The sequence below is a fragment of the Tiliqua scincoides genome, chromosome 1, assembly GCF_035046505.1.
Source record: "Tiliqua scincoides isolate rTilSci1 chromosome 1, rTilSci1.hap2, whole genome shotgun sequence".
Lineage (NCBI taxonomy): Eukaryota > Metazoa > Chordata > Lepidosauria > Squamata > Scincidae > Tiliqua > Tiliqua scincoides.
Genome location: NC_089821.1, coordinates 99,695,445 through 99,715,550, shown reverse-complemented (window position 1 = coordinate 99,715,550; position 20,106 = coordinate 99,695,445). Strand labels below are relative to the sequence as shown.

Below are 20,106 nucleotides of genomic sequence, written 5' to 3'. Positions count from 1 at the left end.
CTACGATACAAAAAATTCTAAAGTCTAGATTACACATAACCATTACCTATAAAATAACAAATGTTTTAGCTCCCTTTCTCTTGTTTTGTCTCTTTTCTCTCCCCAGAGAGAGGAGCAAAGTCTGTATAGCAAAAAAAGAAGCTCTTCACAACCTCTATGATTCCCAAATAAAGCTGATGCTTCTTGCTTCATTAGGAGGATATGTATACTTGAGTCTACTCCTAAATTTAAGTGAACGTGTCACTCTCAAACACATTTTTCCTTTTAAAGTTCTAGTGTTATGAAAAATATTGTCTTGTCTTGTGTCTTGCCTAACTGTTGCTGTTCTTGATTAAAAATAGAATAGCTGCATCCTACTAAACATAAGTTCAGTTTGGGTGCAATCCAGATACATTCAAATGTGGACATCTTGCCATAAATTTCCAGGGCATGTGAATTGCACTCTGTTCTTCTTTCTAAGGGGGGAAAAAAGAAGATAATTCACCAAAGAAAAAAAATGCAACTAGAATTTTATCTCAAAGGGGCTAAAGTTCAGGCTAAATGTGCAGATATTCCATATGAGAACACATCCATGAGTTTCCAACTCATGTGGGATTTGCAATCATTGGAAACTAGTGAGTCTCTCCTCCAGCACTGCCAATCATCCTTTTGCAGACTTCCTGCATCTGCAGGTATTCCTTCAGCACTTGCCAGCTGAAATGGAACTTCCCCCAAGGCTTTGCCCTTCTGAGGGCAGTAGATGGCCTGCTCTTGCCAGTGACAGCAAGATTCATGTGCTGTTTGTCTTCTCTGCCTCTATCTGAGTAGGCATGCATAGAATTGTGACAGAAAGCACCTTTCCTTGCCTGTGGAGAAAAAAGTGTGACTCTCTCTTGCTCTGTAAATCAGTTGGAATATTGGTTAGGGAGGAGGGTTGGAGGAAGCTTCAATCATTTCCTTCTGGACAGAGAGAACAAGAAGTAGTCATGGCACACACACACGCAGACACGGGAAGGGGAGATGGATAAGAGCAAATGGAAAACATGGGAGAAGAAAGGTGCCATCACCTCCTCTTAATTCTTTCTGCCTGGGCTACCATCCTGTACACACTTTCCTTGGAGTCAGTCCCATTGAATAAAATGAAATGTACTTTTGAGTAGGGCAGGGTATAGGTATATCCTATACATATTGTAATATAACCAGGTGGTATCTCCCCCCTCTCTTGCCAGGGGAAGAGGATCAACTACTATTGACCTTCTCATTCTGCCTCCCCCCCAAAGCAGATAGAGCAAAAAATCAAGCCTAAGCTGCTTTTGTTGCTGTCTCTCTTACATGTCACAAGCAGGGACGATAGATCATTTTCTTTTAAATACGAAAACGAGAAAGCAAGCTGTGACAAGAAAGTTCAAACTTTTGCTACAAATCAGTGGAACTGTCCAACAACCACAGTAGCTTTGGTTAAGTAGTTACCTTCTTGCTAATGTTCTTCTTGGCTGTGTCTGGCCATGCCAGAGAGGTTCTATGATCCATACAGTAGTTCAAGCAGCAACCTGAGTTGCATGCAGTAATTTATTTTTCCGATTTCAGTACTGAGTGGTTTTCCCTTGGAGTTCCTCAGTTGTGTCTAGTGTGATGGCACAACCAAACAGGCCAGAGAATATCAGGCTTGCTCCACCCTGAAACATATTGAAACTTCTGACCTAGTGTTGAGAAGTTTATCTGGATGATCTTTAATTATCTTGTAACCTTACAATTTCAAGAATGTATACTTTGTTTTCTTGAGCTGACTTAGCATTGTGGTTAACGGCCCAATCCTATAAGGCAGTGGTTCTCACACATTTAGTACCGGGACCCACTTTTTAAAATGAGAATCTGTCAGAACCCACCAGAAGTGATGTCATGACTGGAAGATACATCATCAAGCAGGAAAATTTTTAAATTCTAGACTACAATTCCTACCCACACTTACCCAGGAGTAAGTCCCATTTACTATCCTTGTTAAGAGCATACACATAGTAGCCTGTTAAAAGTACAGATCTGTAACATTTTACCAAATGCAGTCATGTACCATGATAGCAACAAGTCTAATATATTAAAAATAAAATATTGAAATGAATGGGGACCCACCTGAAATTGGCTCGTGAACCACCTAGTGGGTCCCAACTCACAGTTTGAGAAACACTGCTATAAGGGTCCTATATATGAACACTCATTCTGCTGCTGGCTACTTCTAGGAAAGACGGGGGGGGGTAGGATTGTGCCTTAAGGCAACAATCCTATACACATCTGGGAGTGGTTGGTTGGCAACCTTCAGTCTTGAAAGACTATGGTATAAGCCTTCAGCACCCGGTATTCCCAGTTTTATCAAACACAATGTGATTTATTTCTGAGTAAATCTCAATAGGATTGTGATGCAAGAGACTGAACTGTGAATTTGGATTTTCCTGGTTAGATTTTTACCTCTGCGATGAATTCACTAGGTAGGACCTTAGGCAAGTCACTCCTTCCTAGCCTCAGCTACAATGAGTATGAGAATAATAATATTTACTTCCTTTGCAGGGTGACATAAGAATTGCATCAAGATAAGTCATGTGAAACACTTTGCACACTCAGAAATTACTATACAAATGTTAAGTATTATTACTGATCCATATGCCAAATTAGCCAATAAATTAAGGAGTACTTTACTTCTATGCTTAAAGAATGAGAGAAATTTGCTTTAAAAATGACCTTTGAAACACAGTCAGACATTTGCTTTTATTTTTAGGTTTAAGAAAGCCAGGTTAAACAGAAACATATCTCAACAATTGAGGCACAGGCATACCTCTACTAAGGCAGTACAATATGCTTAACGCTCTTGTGTCATTTGATAAGAGCACTCATAATCTTTTTAATCATACATTTTATGGCCTTTGCTTAAAGTCAATATTTTAATTAGCATGATTGCTATGTGCCAGATTCAAAGCAAATCTTTGGCTAACAGAGTTTATGTTTAACTTCTTCCACTCAAATAAAACACTGGATTGCCACAGTATGACAATATTTTCTAACTGTTGAAAATATATGAATTGAAAACAGTACTACCTTGATATAACAAAAAGAAAATTGGCTAAAGTTATGCTGAAAGATAATTCATCTGTGACACTGTCATGAAAACATGGGGGAAATTAAAGAAGAAACTGACTTCTCTAATTTCATTATCTTTTCTTAAATAATGAAAAATTTTACTTATGAACCAGTCCTATCCCTCCTCCCCCACTGGTGCAGCCACCATTTGGGGGAGATGTCAGAAGGGAAAGGGGATTTAAATCCCCTTTAAAAGGGATTTAAATTGGAGTAGGCCCATTAAGCAGTAGAAGACTTACAGGAGGAAAAGGGACTTAAATGGTCTACTCTGACCTACCCCAATGATTTCATTTTCACAAGTCCAGTGAGAGAAAGAGGGTGGGGAGCCTGCGGATAAGGATGAAAGAATCAACAATGTGTCATTGCTGCTAGATCCACCCCCTCTCACAGTCTCCCTGCCTCCCTTTCCTCTCCTTACCCAGTTTTGCTCCCTCCTTGGTCTGTTCTGCCCTCTAACCACCCCTTTCGTCCTCCATGCTGGCTTTTCTACTCTGGGGGGGAGCCAGTGCAGCAGCAATACACACAGGAAGGCTATGATCATTGATTGGGGCATTTGGTGGGCCACTGTAAGATTCAGGAAGCTGGACTAGATGGGCCTATGGCCTGATCCAGAGGGGATGTTCTTAGGTTCTTATGATAGATTTCAGCTATAAAATTCAGAAATATGTCTACTGTTTTTATAAATACTTAGGTCTGTATATTTTGCAGATTTATAAAATAAATAGTAAATTATGACCAACATTTATATCATTAAAAAAATGAAATGCCCAGTCCAGCATGTGCCCGCTTTTTTAAAGGTGGCACACAGTGCCCCTACACCAGCGGTTCTCAAACATCTTACCTTTGCGACCCACTGTGTTGTCTGCAGTGGGTCCCAGGTCCACCATGACCAGGAAGCTGCAAGGCATGAACCTGAAGCCACTTCCGAATCACACCAGCCTGTAATGTGCGTCACTGGCTGCATTGCGCCATGTCACACTCTGGAATGCCTTGTAGGCAGCTTCCACAAGGCATTCTGGGACATGATGTGGTGTGACGTGGCCAATGACATGGGTTGCAGGACTGCACAACCCAGAAGAGGCTTCCAATCACAGAGAGCTCATGATCCACCAAAAATTGGGTCACAACCCACCAGCGGGTCATGACCCACAGTTTGAAAAACACTGCTCTACCCATTTCAATAATAGTTCTCATATAAACATATTATTCATAATATGAATATAAATATGAACACATAAAAATATGTGATTATTTTTGGCCCTGTACAAGTGGGTCTTCCATTCACCATATATACTGCAGTTGTAATTTTATTGTGGCTATGGCACTGCATGGAAATATAATCTAAGATTAATTATATTTATTTTGTTAGCTGCCTTGGATACTTGTTCAAATGGAAAGGCAAGACAAAAATAATCTTTTAACTAAAGGTCAACCAGATGTGTTGTGTGAATGCCTCAAGGCTGTCCTGTCCTGCTCTACATTTTTGCTGGTTTCACTGGTTTGCTTTTCTCTTCGGTTTTTACACAGAGATAATATGCTACATTCTACTCTTGTAGTACTCTAATGCTCTTGTTTACTTAATAATAGATTCAGGGCCCGATCCCATACAACTTTCCAACAACAATGCAAGCACAATGCAGCCTCAAGGTAAAAGAAAAATGTTCCCTTATCTAGAGGAGGACTCTATTAACTGCCCCTACACTGCAGGATGCAGTGCATGCCATGTTGGCAAGGCTGCATCACTGCTAGAAAGTTGGATAGAATAATCCTCAGTTATCAAGCTGATGTGTTTAAATATGAGGAACTACATGTATCATATCAGTAATGAGTAAATGTGAGCAGGATAGATTTGAGGAACATTGCATTCTGCTTTGTATTTGATACCCTTGTATTGACCTAATGTAATGAGATCTGAAATTATTCTTTTTTTTGTACCTCTAAACATGAGCAATAACCTTATTTAGAATGTTCATAAACTGCTTTCCCTATTGGCTCAGGATGGGTTAGAAAGGCCTAAAAGCAACAGGACAAAAGAAGAAGAAAAAACACAAATCAGCATGGTTAAAAATAAGACTAGCAATGGAATTATTAACAGTATTTATATACCGCTTTTCAACTAAAAGTTCACAAAGCGGTTTACAGAGAAAAATCAAATAACTAAATGGCTCCCTGTCCCAAAAGCGCTCACAATCTAAAAAGATGCAAAAGAATACCAGCAGACAGCCACTAGAACAGACACTGCTGGGGTGAGATGGGCCAGTGGGAATAGTGTGCAGGGTCTCTGATCTGATCAGAGTGGTGTACAGGCTGATTGTGGGAAGTTAGTCCTTTAGGTGTGTGAGCCTGAAGCCCCTTAGAACCACTCATTAAGATTAGAACCAATCCATAAGCCAGTGTAGTTGACCCAAAACAAACTGTATATGATTGTTTCTGTCCACTCCATTAGAAGAAGTGTAACATTCTGCACTACCTATAACTTCAAAGTCATTGTTAAGGAGAGCTCATTGCAGACCAATTATAGTAGGTAAGCCTGGAAATTAGGAAAGTGTGGATCAGTATGGCAAACTCAGCCTTGTCTAAAATGGGAAAAAAAATCTTCATACACAGTACAGATGGTAAAAACAGCTCTAGGTTATTCTTCAACCCTGGATCCAACAGTTAATGTAGTTGGATTTTTAAAAATTTATTTAATGCATTTTAACTCTGTCTTCTCTCCAGTTGCATAGCTGAGGGGGCACAGGGATACTATGAGCCAATGCTGCCTCTGCTGCAGCTCTGCAATCTTGCCCCCCTCACCCATATATGAGCCACTCAGAGAAAGTCTGACTACTTCAGCAGGCCTCATTCTGAGCAGCACACAGCGGAGGCTAGGGAGGCTGCACGTGACTTCTCTGGCCCTCAGGAGGCCTTCTAATGTGTCACTCGAGGTTTTTACTAAAAAAATCAGAAGTGATGTTTTAAGGCCTTCCAGAGGCTTCAGAAGGCATTCAGAACACCCTCTGGCCTTCAGAACTCCTTGGCCCACAGAACACTCTCTGGATGCGTCCGGAGCATGTGACCGGTCACGTTTGGAGGGGTACAGGTAAGGGGGCAGCCCTGGAAGGTGTGCCCTGGGGCAGCACTATTTCCGGCTATGCTGCTTCCGCCCTCCCCCCACAAAGGATGCCCAAAGCGGCTTACATAAAATTAAACATTATTATAAAACTATTATTATAGAACAATATAAAAACAATGCAGCAACAAAATAGCAAAAAGCCAGAGTTGGACAATAGACCTAGACCTGTCTACTGTATGCATGTTAAGTTCTTCTGTTGCAGTGGTTCTCAAAGTATGCATCGTGATGCCCTGGAGCATCTCAAAACACTTGCAGGGGCATTGCGGGTTGCCAAAAGAGAGACCACAGCATGAACCTCCAAACAGCAGAGGGAGACTCAGCACAGTAGGCAGAGCTGCAGCTCACAAAAACCACACACTGGGAAAAGCCTCCCACCCATCCTGACCATCTTACCGCTGTTTGGAGGCTTTAGATGCCCTTCAAGCCCAGAGGTGGTGGTGACATTACTGTATGATACATTTTACGTCATCATCACTTCCTTCCTTCTGGATTCCAAGGGCATTGCAAGCCGGGGAAGTTTGGGAAGTGTTGTACTATTGGACAGGCAGAAACTCCACAAAGAGTGCTTTCTAAAATGGTACCCTCTTATATTTAGCAGTGAGAGTGTCTCTGTCCATGCCAGCATAACATGGCAGCTTACTGGTGTTTTTATAATGCCTTTTTTAGATTGTGATCCTGTATGGAACAGTAGACCATTTATGTATGCATTTATTTATTATGTAAATAGCTTTGTGGACTTTTTGGTTGAAGACTGGTATATGAATATTCTTAATAGTAATAATTAATTGCAAAAAACAAAAAGGCCTGGGGCTTTTGGCACAAATACAGCCTGTAAACTCATAATAATTTAGGCACCTAGACATTCACTGTGCATCTTTAAAATTGCTAAAGAAGCAGTAAGTGAAACAGGCATGGTTTCTTCCCGTGGGTCCTTTCCTTGTTATTTTGCCTCTTACCTCCCACTTGGACTGAACAGGCCTCCAAGTGTGCAACTCAGGTAGTAGGGGACTATGACAAATGGAATAGGCAGTAGGAGCAACAGTTGTTTCATTTCCTTATTTTTCCCAGTAATTTTAAAGGAGCGAATGAGTTTCAGGGTTGCATCCTAGTGACCTTATCATAGACCGCTGCTACAATGCACTTGGCTATGTTGGCAGTCTTGGCTATATTACCTCATTATCAATGATGCATGCTGTTCCACCAGTGCAACCAGCATAATGCCACAAGTTGAGACTTTCTGGTAAAGCCATAATCCCTTATTTGCTTGTACAGCAATTCACAGGAATGGTCAAGTAAGTCATCTTAACTGGCTTATGGATCATTGCCATAATGATTTAATGTCAACATTCTCATTTTATTCATTCATTCATTAAATGGTCCACCGTTGACTGACCTGTCAACATAAAAATCAATTCTTGCTCTTCTATTATATGTGGATAAGAGTGTTTAGATGAAATAGTCAGAACAAGTATTGCTTAAGTAAAGATGTTGATGTAGTGGAAAGGCTTCCTCAAAGCCTTCCTCACGGAGGCTTCCTCAAAGTAAGGGAATGTTTGTTCCCTTACCTCAGAGCTGCATTGCCCTTATGTCAGTGCTGGAAAGCACTGACATAAGGGGTTAGGATTGCGCCCTTAGGGATGCAACCTTTGGTGGGATCTATAAAATTTAGCAAATAAATCTTTCTAGCTGTTTCACCCTAGCTTTTTCCCCCAGTTGCTCTTAATACTAAGATTTTGAATCTTCAGCTCCTTTGTCGTCATAATAATTCTGAGGCAGCATCAACTACTATTAACAGATAAGGAACTAAAACAGATATTTGAGCAGATCCCCAGAAATCCTCTCCAATGTCCTTGCTTCCCACTTCTGTCAAGTTCAGGAAGCCTGGGGGAAGGGTCAGTTTCTCTGTGCTGCTGTTGAAGTGAATCATGCTGCTTTGGCAAAAGCCCCCTGCACAGTGAAACAAGACCCACTCCTTTCCTGCACTATCTGCATGTGCCAGAGAACTCCAGGGGAGTGGCTGGGTCTTGTTTCACTTTGCACAGACCTACTGCAAAAGGCAAAAGTGCTGAGAATCTCTTACACTTCTGCAAAGTCAACACAAAGTTGAGAATCTGACTTTATTCCCCCAAATTCTTGGGAATTCACAGAGAACTTGAGGGAGGGATGTGGGACTTTGTAGAAGGTAAAAGAACTGTCTTTCATGCTTCTGCAAACCCAACATGAAGCAAGACATATATCCCTCGGCAGTTCCCTCTGTTTTGTCGGACTGAATAACTCCGGAATAACCTACAATTCTTACTGTTTAGATAGGAGACAGCTTGTTTTTTTTCTAGCTTTTCCAATAAATGCCTATAAGTAAAGTGCAGATTCTAATCCATGTTGAATGCAATCACTGAGGGGAAAAGCAACAGGCAGCAGCTAATTCTAATTAAAACATACAAGTGTATGGTCTTATGTATGGGCTGAAAGAGTACTGTTTTATACTATCCACTTTTTATACCAGCCATGGTGATTTTATATAGTAATGACCCATAATATTTAGGTCACTGCCCTTATAACAACACCCCACACCAAGACATACAGCCCAATCTTACCCAAAGGCAGTGCCAGTATTGCACGTGCTGCCCAGGAGTCAGCCATTGTGGAAGTAAAGCACTTCACAGCTGCCAAAAAGAGAGAGCCATTGGTGTGAAGGCTAATAGAGGAAGGCACTGGTCCTTCCTGCCAGTTTTAGGAGCCCTGGGAGCCGTTGGCAGTAAGTCTGCCATGGTGTTCTGGGTCAGGGAGAAACTGGGCAGGGGAAGGCAGCGAGGAGGAAGATTCAGGCCTGGGAGAAGGCAGGGATGGCAAAGGAGGCCTCTACTAGATCTTAACCCCCCTCCTGGGCCTGAAAGTCCTACATGAGGTTACTCGCCAGTGATTGAGCTGGTCCAGATTCAGTAGTCCCATTGGGCAGTCTAGGGCTTGACACGATAACGTTCCCTTATCTCAAGGTAACCTCAAGATTCCTCTGGCTGCCTCCCTGCCCATGCAGGATACAGCGCTGGCCGATCAGCACTAATGTATTGTGTCAGGGGAGTCCCATTAGGATTGGGTTGTTAAACAGGATAACAGCCAGACTGGCCTTACCATAAAGCAAGGGGAAATACAGTAGTCACTTTGGGCACCAGATTTTACAAGGGTGGGGACAGTATACTATTTGCAGTCTATCTGGCATTTTACAAATAATAATAATAATAAAAAATTAAATTTTAATTAAATAAATTAATATATATATATATTTTAATCCACACCCCAGTCAAGAGAAGGGTGGGGAATGTAACAATGTCTACTTTCTTTTCTACTGAACGGTAGAAGTCACACAGATTACAGTGTGAATTTGCACTTTGTGCTTTTAAACACTTGATTGAAGAGTGTGAGATTGTTTCATTGAAACAATTAACCAGAGGTCTGAGCTTTTTTCCCATACTTCCAGCTCAACAGTTAAAACAGAGTATGTTGTCTTTTGTGGTCTCAATTACATCCTGTGTTAGTAGCCGGCAGTATTTCCTCTGTAAAGGCCCCACTCTCCTTGCCCGGGCACATTTCTGTACACATTAAGAGAACAGCAAGGGGAAGATAAAAAGCTTAGGAGCATGATTTCAGTACTAGGCAAAGCAAGAAATGTTCCAGATACACTCCATTATTCTGGATTTCTTTTGAGTTCTATAGTAACATGAAAAATAGCTAGTACAAACTGTTAAAAATATTTTATGACAGTTATTTTATTTGTTTGTGAAGACAATGTATTTACCTGCAGCCGTGTGAAGAATAAGATTCAAGTTTTTATTTTTTAATTTGTTTTTACAAAAGCAAAACATGAACTTGAGGTTTTTGAAACTTTTTTGTTTTATGGCTTTATTTCTTGATAATGGTGAACCCGTTTATAGCTGAGTTCAATCTGGACTAAACTTGTTTCCAAGAAATAGTGAAATTCAACTAGGAGTTTGTTGATGTGAAACATCTTCCCAGATCAAATCTGGAAAGATCCTTTCTATCCTCCCACATTGTTTATGAATAGAACATATAATGACCTATTCCAGAGAAAGTCAATCATTTTTAAATTTCATAAATGGGACAAATTAGTTGCAGCTAACAACCCTCCTTCATTTCAATAAGCACAACTAGCTTTTATTCTAGATGAAGAGTTAATTTGATTGGTTACTTGTATAAAAGTATTTTATAATATATTTGTAATCCTCATAGGCTAAGAAAAAAGTCACTTATATGAGGAACAAACAATTCCTGTACATATTCATACAGCTAAATCAATTTGATCCCATTCCTACCTCTTTCTCTTTTTTCAGAATTGCACTTTTTTGTTTTCTTATACTTCTTTACAGTCCAGAATAAAAGTTTTGCAACATGTTTTCCATTCCTTACCTAAACTAAGTTGCCTTGAGGAGCTTTGTTCATAATTTGGCACGTTCTCTTCCCTCTTCTCTTCAACAGTCAGGTGCTAAGTAATGAGAGGGCATTCAAGACTTGTGATTCTTAGAAGGTGCAAGGAGGGAGTTATGGCACACTGACCTACCCATTGTGGCACAATGGCATCATACTTCAGTACTAATATCTTTCACTGCCTAGGAATCGCTTTCACTTTCATTCTAATCTCTTAAGGGGAGATCAGCAAAAATTTCCTTTCCCCTTGTGCAAACAGAGCTTCTTCCCCAAATTCAAGAAGTTCTTGGCATGCAACTCATACTGTATAACTCCATAATTAAAACTATGGACTACATCTTTCATTCAGCACTAACATTATGCAAGTCTCCCACCATGAAATGAAACATACAGGTATTTATTTTTGCTCACTGATTAACAATGTTAGCATTACTCTGGACTTCAATAGGAAAAAAGAATCATGATTAATTTTATTCTAAAGCAGGGGTCTCCAAACTTTTTGACCAGAGGGCCGCATGAAATATCTGGCATAGTGCTGAGGGCCAGAAAAAAATTTAAATAGATAAATTAGAGATGGAATTTAGATGAATGAATAAATGAATGAGTGGGCTCATTCACTCAGCCTCTCCGGCCCTCAGAACACCCTCCAGATGCAGTCAGAGCACAGCTCTGGTCATGTTCAGTCGAGTGGGCCAGAGGCTTTCAGGGGACTAGAGGCTGGCCGCAGGCCAGATATAGGTTTACTGCGTGCCGCATCTGGTCCCCGGGCCGAGGTTTGGAGACCCCTGTTCTAAAGTGATAGACAAGTACTAAGAAATTCAACAAGTCAAGTGTTTCCTTATAATTTTATCTTCCGGTCACAAATTTATCTGGTTAATTTCTATGTATAAGGTGGATGTTAAAAGACACAGGAGCAGGGTGAGAAAAAAAAGTTGTGAACCTTAGCAGAAAACCACTTTTTCTTTTCTTTATTTGATCTGTTTGTTGAGGACTTGAAATACTGAAGTACAGTTCTGAAACAGTATTCTCTATTCATTGAACTAGCTCACATTTCTTGCATGCAATGTGTATTTTTCACTTTGTAAACAAAGTGGCTTTGTAAAACTCTGCTGACATGATCCAACATGATTTTTATTAATTTCTTTTCGAGTTAAAAATGCCTGTGTAGTGTAATTTACAGCAGTGAAATGTAGTTACTTGAAATAACATATATAAGACATGGAATTTAAAGCACACTTGTGGCAAGTAAAATAATACTTCAGAAGTGTTCAGGTCTCACCCACATCAATCATTTTAACTAATAGTGTGCCTGGATGATACTTGGTGCTAAATGTCCCAACTAGTTTGATATCTTGACTATGAAAGCCACAACGGGCCCAGTTTTGACAATTCAATAAACTGAGCCTTGTTGGATCACTCAGGAATACAGTAGGAATGGGCTTGAAATCCATGTTCTCCTCACCTCTGGCACAGAGACATGATAAAGAAAGAATCCTAGTTACTTAGGTCTTAGAAAGTAATCCTAGTTACTTAGGTTGGGTCAGGGCCAAGCTTGGAGTTTACCACAAGGCCAAAACCATGCAAAGAGAGACTGTCTTTGAAAGCCTCCCTCCTAGTTATGTGGCAAACTCCCCACAAATCTGTAGTATATAGCCCATGGTCTATGAGGCCTAGCAATACTCTCAGACTGTGGGCGCAATCCTAACCCCTTACATGCACTGACATAAGGGCAATGCAGCTCTGAGGTAAGGGAACAAACATTCCCTGACTTTGAGGAGGCCTGCATGAGTGACACCCAACTGCAGGATGCAGCACATGTCCCACTGGCACATGTCCCACAGTGCTGACATAAGGGGTTAGGATTGCGCTCTGCATTCCTATCCACACATACCTGGGAGTAAGCCCCATTGACTATAATGGGGCTGACTTCTGATTAGACATGCATAGGATTCTCAGTGAGTTCAGTAATCACAGACAGGCAGCAAGTTAGCATAAGCAAACTTTATCAAAACAACAAATGGGGGGGGGGGAGGATAATGCAAGGAGCAAAGAATTAACCAATTGAACCAGAAAATAGCTTGGACATTGGTAGTGCCTGGGGGTCGGTTTTAAGCAAAGAAACACATACAATTACAGGCGAACTCAAAAGCAAAGTAATTCCCTATTACATTGAAATAACAATAGGCTTTCCTGTAGCCCAATGGAGAGAGTGCTGGGCTGTGGAACACAAGGTTGGAGGTTCGAATCCCTCCCTAGCCAGCAGTGCGGGGTGGTCTAGGCAGGGAAAAAAGGTGGGGGCAGGGAGCAGGGTAAAAAAGGGGACGGGGCGGTCCAGGCAGGGAAAAAAGGTGGGGACAGGGAGGAGGGGAAAAAAAGGTGCAGGAACGCCGTTCCGGTGCGTTCCATTACAAAAAAAGCCCTGTGTGTATATGTATATGTGTGTGTGTGTATATATATATATATATATATGTATGTATGTATGTATGTATATGTGTGTATATATATATATATATATATATATATATATATATATATATATATATATATATATATATGCCTTTTGAGATTTTGCAAGTAAACTTTTGTCACATCCACTGATAATAACAAAAAAATCACACGAAACTCAACTTAGGGCGCATTCCTACCCCCTTATGTTGGTGCTTTCCAGCACCAACATAAGGGCAACACAGCTCTGAGGTAAGGGAACAAACATTCCCTGACTTTGAGGAGGCCTCTGTGAGTGACACCCAACTGCAGGATGCAGCACATGTCCCATTGGCACCACTATGCCAGTGCTGGAAAGCACTGACATAAGGGGTTAGGATTGCGCCCTTAGTATGATTAGAACAAACAAAGAGACCTACTGGACCAGGCCAAGGACCCATTGAGTCCAGCTTCCTATATCTCACACAGTAGCCCACCAGATGCCACAGACAACAAGATACCTGTTCCCTGTTGCCACTCCCTTGTACCTGTCATTCAGAGATAGTTTTTATTACTCTCTTTTGCATCCTTTCCAGATTTCCAGTCCAGAAATCTATAGATTATAGAATCTACTATAGATTATAGAAGGGAAGTGCCTCAGCAAACTGATCATTCATTAGTTCCTATCATCTAAGGCTCCTCTTGTTCTGTGGACTACATGAAGTGAGGCAGGCCATCTGGGATGCAGCTATTATCTGCATTATTGTCTCTCATCGGGGTTTATATGCTGATGTGGGGGTGTGCTGCAACTGGATGCTGAGGTAATCTGAATCCTTTGCTCCATCATAGCAGAGTGGAATGCAGTGTCCTTTCACTCTCCACTGAGTTGAATACTCTTAACACACTCACACCACCACCCTAGCTGCACCAGCAGTAGCGATATATCAGTATTCCACTGTATCCCCAATCTTATGCTGGTGTATTGTCCTCTGCATTGGTGTATCTCCAAAATTGGTGTATCACCAGAGCAGGGAATTTGGCTGGCATAATTTTGAGATTGGATTGTGCACGAAGTAGCTTTCTGGATTGTAGCCAGTATTAATTGAACAAGGCTTTCATAAAGAAATAGCATGAGTTTTAGAATTTGAGTTGAGCACTTCTGAATCTCTAAATGGATTTGGATTTCACAGAGCACAGACATGGTAAAACTAAAAAGTGCAATTACACTATTTTACTGCTTACTGATCATCTGCTTATCCTATTACACTCTCTGAACACAGATTTCTATAAGGTAGTCCTAAGAGTGGCCACCAAGAAATAATATGGGTTTAGATACATTTCTAGTATAATACAAGAATTAACATCATGAGTTCAATTATAGTTTAAGGATGTCCTAGCCCAAAACTTCTGAGTTTCTTTGGCTGTTTTCACATGTAAAGGTAAGATGTTGTGTCATGAATTGTGTTTATCCAATTTCTCAGTAAAATGTTTTCTCTAATGGGCTTTAATTAGTGTCATCTACTGACCTAATGTTTTCTCAGATTTAAGGCCCCAGAATGTGCATATACAGAGAAATTTACTTCATGAAGGCTGCAATCCTATATACACTTTGCTGGGAATAAATCCCATTGAACTCATTGGGTCTTTCTTCTGAGTACATCCATATAAGATTGCAGTGAAAGAGAATATTTTAAAGGAATCATTCACTGAAAATAAATTTCATATTAATGATCGCTACATAAGTGTTCCTTCCTGTAGTGAGCAAAAGCAGCAGAATTAGGATGAAACTTCCTGAAGGGGAATAACTGAAATACTGAAAAATGGTGTTCTGTGAAAGTGAACGACGTTTGGTACTTTAGATTCAGGGAATATGATTCAGAACTGTTAATCTATGGTTATTACCACAAGTCAGCAACCCCAACTTGTTAGATATCCTGCAGCTCATAACTTTTCTAAATTATTGCATACATTGCTATTTTTGATTCATTTTAACATTTTCTCTCAGCTTCTGCTCATAAGTTGTCTCAAGATACGAAATAGGGGTGGGGCTTCTCTTAAATCCTAGCTTTTATTCTTGACACAGATAACAGCATTCAACAATTTCTTTGCGTATGTGAAGAACACCAGCACACTGATAGACAGCATTAAAAGAGATGGGTACCTAAACACTATTGGGAGCAAAAATGAAGAAACACATCTCTCACATGTATATCTTCACACAAAACTGTAGTTTGGGCACAAGGTGGGATCTTGACTGGAGTTTTTGGTATGAAGTCAAAGCAAGTGACATAGATCATAGCTAAGTGGCTCTCAAACATTTTTGACTGGCAACTCCCTTGACCTACTGGGCCATTGACCGCAGCTCCTCATTACGGCCAAAAAGAGTGGTGGATTTTTGTGAACCACTGCCATAGTGTGATAATGTTGCTGCACTGAACGATAGGAGAGGCAATTTGAAGTCTTAAATGCAAATTTTGGATGGTATACTATAGTTCATTGGTTCATGGTCTTCCACTGAATAAATTTTTATATGTATTAACTTTTTGGTCACTATTTAGAGGGTTCTTTCTTGTTTCCCTAAATCCCCTGGCTATTCTTTAGTATTCTTTATTTTTCAACAAGAAATGTGTTCATATTGTTTTCTCATGTAGGCATTATTCCTGTTTACTTGCTACCTCAAAGCAATTTAAAGAATTAAAGTTTAATCAAGGATAATGGTTTCAAAAACACTTCTCCAAGGACTTCCATTGCTGTTCTTGTCCGTATTGCATTTTATTATTTTTCATGTTTCTCATTTTTTTCGTGTGTGTAAGAACTTGATTACTACTAATTTGCCTTTTCGTGTCATCTATAACATATAGTTTCAGTACTCATGAACCAAAATCTTCAATGAAATCTTCTTGTAATTTATTTCACTTTTGTTCCATTAAATCTGTTCTTGTTTCTATATTTTGAGAAGGGAGTTATGTGCCAATACTGAACTGCTATTTGTTCCACTACCTCTGTGGATAGCATTTTTTCATGAGATATGCCATATCTTATATGTTAAATATTTGCTAAACTAGATCAACAAGGCCATCTCTAAATGCACCTTTGTAGACTCTTGATAAATAGCATACATTACATTGAGATATTACTAACAAATAGCTAAACAATTAACAATGTCAAGAGCCCAATGGACAGAAGTTGTTCAAAGGCAAACTATACATTAATTTTAAATAGCAAAAATTATTTTTGTTTTTAGAAATTCATATCCTACCTCACTCCCAAAGAACTCTCAGCCCAAGCCTATCCACACTTTCCTGGGAGTAAGCCCTGTTGACACTAATGGGACTTCTGAGTAGACATGCATAGGATTGGGCTGTTAAACTGCTAGCCTGATTGGAATATGCTTTCATAAACTGAATCACAGCCCTAGTCCTATGCACATTTATTTAAAAGTCCCAATAAATACCTCTGATGACTTACTATGCAAGTGTACACACAGAAGCCTGAGGTTGCAGTCCTGTGCACATATATTTAGGAACAGATTCCTCTGTAATCACTGAGGCTTACTTTGAAGAAAACATGAATAGGATCTGACTGATTTAATTTTTTTTCTGTGTTTTTTTTTACTGGCATCACTGAAACTCTTAAAAAACTAAAAGGAAAATCCTTTTTGGCAGACAAGGAAGTTTTTTTGCAAGATGCCCACTAATCTAGCAGCTCATTTTTATGGGGGTGTTTGAAGATCAGTGCTGTACACCTGTTGACCTTACTTGGGAGTAAGCTCCATTGAACACTGTGTCTTGCTTCTCAATAAACATGTGTAGTGTCAAGCAGGTGGGCTGCAGTTTGGACTCTCCTGAAGTCCATGGATTTCTAGTTCACCACTATTACACTATTAGTGTCCATATTAGAAAAGTCACCTTGTCACTCTGGAACCAAAGTTGCCATGCATGGCATTCTTGCTTAGCAGTGATTCCTGCAGTAATCTTATCTACATTAGGGGTTGTTTTGCAAGAATCCCATTTTGTTTTCATTACCAACGTATATGTCTGTTCTTTTCTTGTTTTTAAAGGAAAGGTATGGAGAATGGAGATAATAGTTTTAATCCTTCTGTCCCCAATTTTAACTTAATCAGGCCTAGATTTTGGGGGTGAACCAGGGTTTTTGTAACCCCCCCATCATTTATTTTACTTAACAAGTGAAACATATGTTTAAAAAAAACAAAGCAAAAACGACAACAACAAAGCAAAATAACATTCTTTGATCTTCCTTGATTTGCTTGTTTTGAGTGGTGATGGCTCTAGGCGAGTTATAAATCTAAATGAGGTCATTATTATTATTATTATTATTGCTTTAGTAAGGAGCCTATTTACTTGAAGGAGCGGGGTTTGGAGCTTCAGTAGCAGTTTCGCAATCCCAGTGTGTAAGGATCATATTACTGGCAATCACAAGGGGTTAGCACCAGCTCAGTCAAGAGTTTCTACGCACCGCACATTCGCTTTTCTGCCACTAGAGTAGCGCGCAGTTTCCACGTTGTGCGAGGCTGGGTGGGGGAGGAGAAAGAACAGAGGTTTCGGTTTGTCTCCTAATGGGGCACTACTCCAAAAATTTAGCCCCAGGTGAATCAAAGGCCCAAGTGAAAGGAGCAGGTGATTTAGGCTGCAACCCTGTACACACTTTCCTGAGAGTAAGCCCCACTGAACACAATGGGGCTTACTTCTGAGGAGACATGCATAGGATTGCACTGTCAGCGCCCAATCCTACCCAACTTCGCAGCTCCGGTGCAGCTACAATGCAGCCCCGAGGTAAGGGAACAAATGTTTCCATACCTGAGGAGCCCTCAGTGACTGCCTCCCCACAGGATGCAGTGCACGCCCCACTGGCACCACTACACCAGCACTGGAAAACTGGATAGGGTTGGCCCCTCAGGCTGCAATCCTGTCCACACTGACCTAGGAGTAAGCCCCTTGACTATAATGGGAGTTACTTCTGAGTAGACATGCCTAGGTTAGCTCCTCCAAAGCTCTCCCACTTGTCTAGAAGTGGTTCTTTTCCAGCAGTGTAACTCAAAATGCCTTCTCCTCACCTACCCTCCCCTTCTCCAGGCTGAAGTCAGCAGAGTTTCTGCAGCTATACTAATAAACCCCCAACGAAGGGACGCTTTGCGCTCAAATACTTTGCCCCCCCCTACTCTCTCTCCAGTGCCTCGCCACTAGTTGGCTGCCCCCCTCGTCCTGTTGCAGCCTGCAGATCTGGAAGGTCTGCTCTTGCTCCTTTGTTCTATCTAGAACGAAGCGGGGGGGGGGCAGACTCGCCGCGTGCCCCCCCTTCACTCAATGCCCCGTGCGCGCGCCTCTGGCTGTCCTTCCCCGTCTACCCATCCCTCGCCAGGGAGCTCTTGGCGCAGCAGTGCTGCCGCCGCTGGTTGCACACCGAGAGCCAGGGAGAGCGCGCTGAGTGACTGACTGGCTGCCCCGAGGAATGCACGGTATGCAAGAGGCAGAAGCAACCATTCGGAGGCACGGCGAGGGGGGAAGAGGAAGGGAGCGGCCGCCGCCTGCTGCAGGCAGAGCCCCGCGCACTTGGGGAGCAAGCCGCCCGCGCGCGCCCCGGCGACAAAGGCGAGCGCGCCCAGTGCCCAGCCGAGGCTCGCCTGTCTGCGCTGCAGCCAAGTGGCGCGTAGGCGGAGTGGTGCCTGCTCTGGGTTGCTCCCCCACCCCTCCTCTCCCGGTTGCGCGCTCTCTGTCTGTGTCTCGCTCTCTGGGCGGTGGTTGAGGCCGCCAGTAGGAGGGACGGCTCTGCTGCTCCTGGGGAAGTCGCCACTGCCACCAGCAGCAGCCGCCAGATCAATGAAGTGACTTTTGAGGGCAGGCTGGGTGGCTGGCTCCAGTGGTCCAGCCCTGCTCCGCTGCTGATCCCTGGAGAGGGAAGGAGGTGGAGGGCTCCAGGCGCATTGCATGAGAGATCCAGCCAGCGGAGAGGGAGGAGGCGCCGCCGCCACCAGCGCCGAGCCAACCAGCGGGAGAAGCAGCAGAGGAGCCCAGTCCCAGCAGCCGGGGAGAGGCAGCTTCCCTGCCTGGCCGCCTCCCTGCCTCGCGCGCCAGCCAAGTTGCCTCCAAAGTTGCTTCCCATCCGGAGGGGAGGCTCGGGCTTCGGCTGGGCGATGATTTTCCCCAACAGTAGCAGCAGCAACTCTGCGGGCGGAGGCAGGGCTCCCTATAGGAAGCAGCAGGTAAACACAATGGCAAAGTTGCAGGGTTGGTGCGTGGGTGGGAGCGAGGGAGGAGGGCAGGGGAAGCGTCAAGTCAGAGCGAGTGTGGGGGGAGAGGGGTGGGGACTCGCGTGACTTGGGACTTGCTCTTGAGGAGCCACTGGACGGAGGCTTTTCGACCCGCGTCCGCCCCTCCTTCCCTCCCGCCTTCTTTTTCTCCAAGGTGGCGTCACGTGTGGCCTCCCTTTTAAAAGCGCCTGAGAAGGGAGAGCTGGGCTTCAGAGTAGCAGTTCAGCTCGGAGGCTTCCTCTTGAGTAACTAGCAAGAGCTGGTGTGCAACAATGTTGTTGCTGCCTGCCTGCCTGCCTGCCGTCAAGGGCATCGAGATCGGGCTGCTGAGTTCCCTCCACAAGTGTGTTGAAGAGGGTGACTCGGCTTGGTGACGACGCGAATTGGAAAATGAAACTTTAGGCGGCGGTTTCCGCTTCTACCCGAGCAGCCGGAGGGTGCGAGCCCACCTCCCAAGCCAGGCAAAACGCTGGTCCTCCAAAAAAGATGTTGTCCGGGCATTGGACCCCTGCCCAGAAGGGAAAACAAAACCCTCCCCCTAATCAAAACTGATTTGAGATGTCACCCTTTCTTTGCTTTAGTATACAAATCCACAAGTGAGCATACAAGTAATTTCACATGATCTTTACACTTTTAATCTCGAAGAACAAAAAGCAGGGTTAAAATATGCTAAGGGGGGAATCTGTATGAAATTATCTTGAGCATGTTTTCCTTCTCTTCCCTCCCTTCTGTCCCCCTGCAAGACTGCAGGAAA

The 20,106-nt window shown here is 42.4% G+C and overlaps 1 protein-coding gene across 3 annotated transcripts in view; it reads left to right on the top strand.

Moving 5' to 3' along the window:
• RBMS1 (RNA binding motif single stranded interacting protein 1) overlaps window positions 1-20,106 on the top strand; it is a 163,453-nt gene that overhangs the window by 30,063 nt on the left and 113,284 nt on the right. Inside the window, exon 1 of one of the 3 annotated variants that reach the window (XM_066612074.1) lies at window positions 19,144-19,304. The exons of the other annotated variants lie outside the window; for them this stretch is intronic. Coding sequence (XP_066468171.1) covers window positions 19,236-19,304 — 69 coding nt within the window. The 5' untranslated portion in view covers window positions 19,144-19,235. Of the gene's footprint in view, window positions 1-19,143; window positions 19,305-20,106 lie in introns of those variants that run through there. 3 annotated transcript variants of the gene reach the window in all.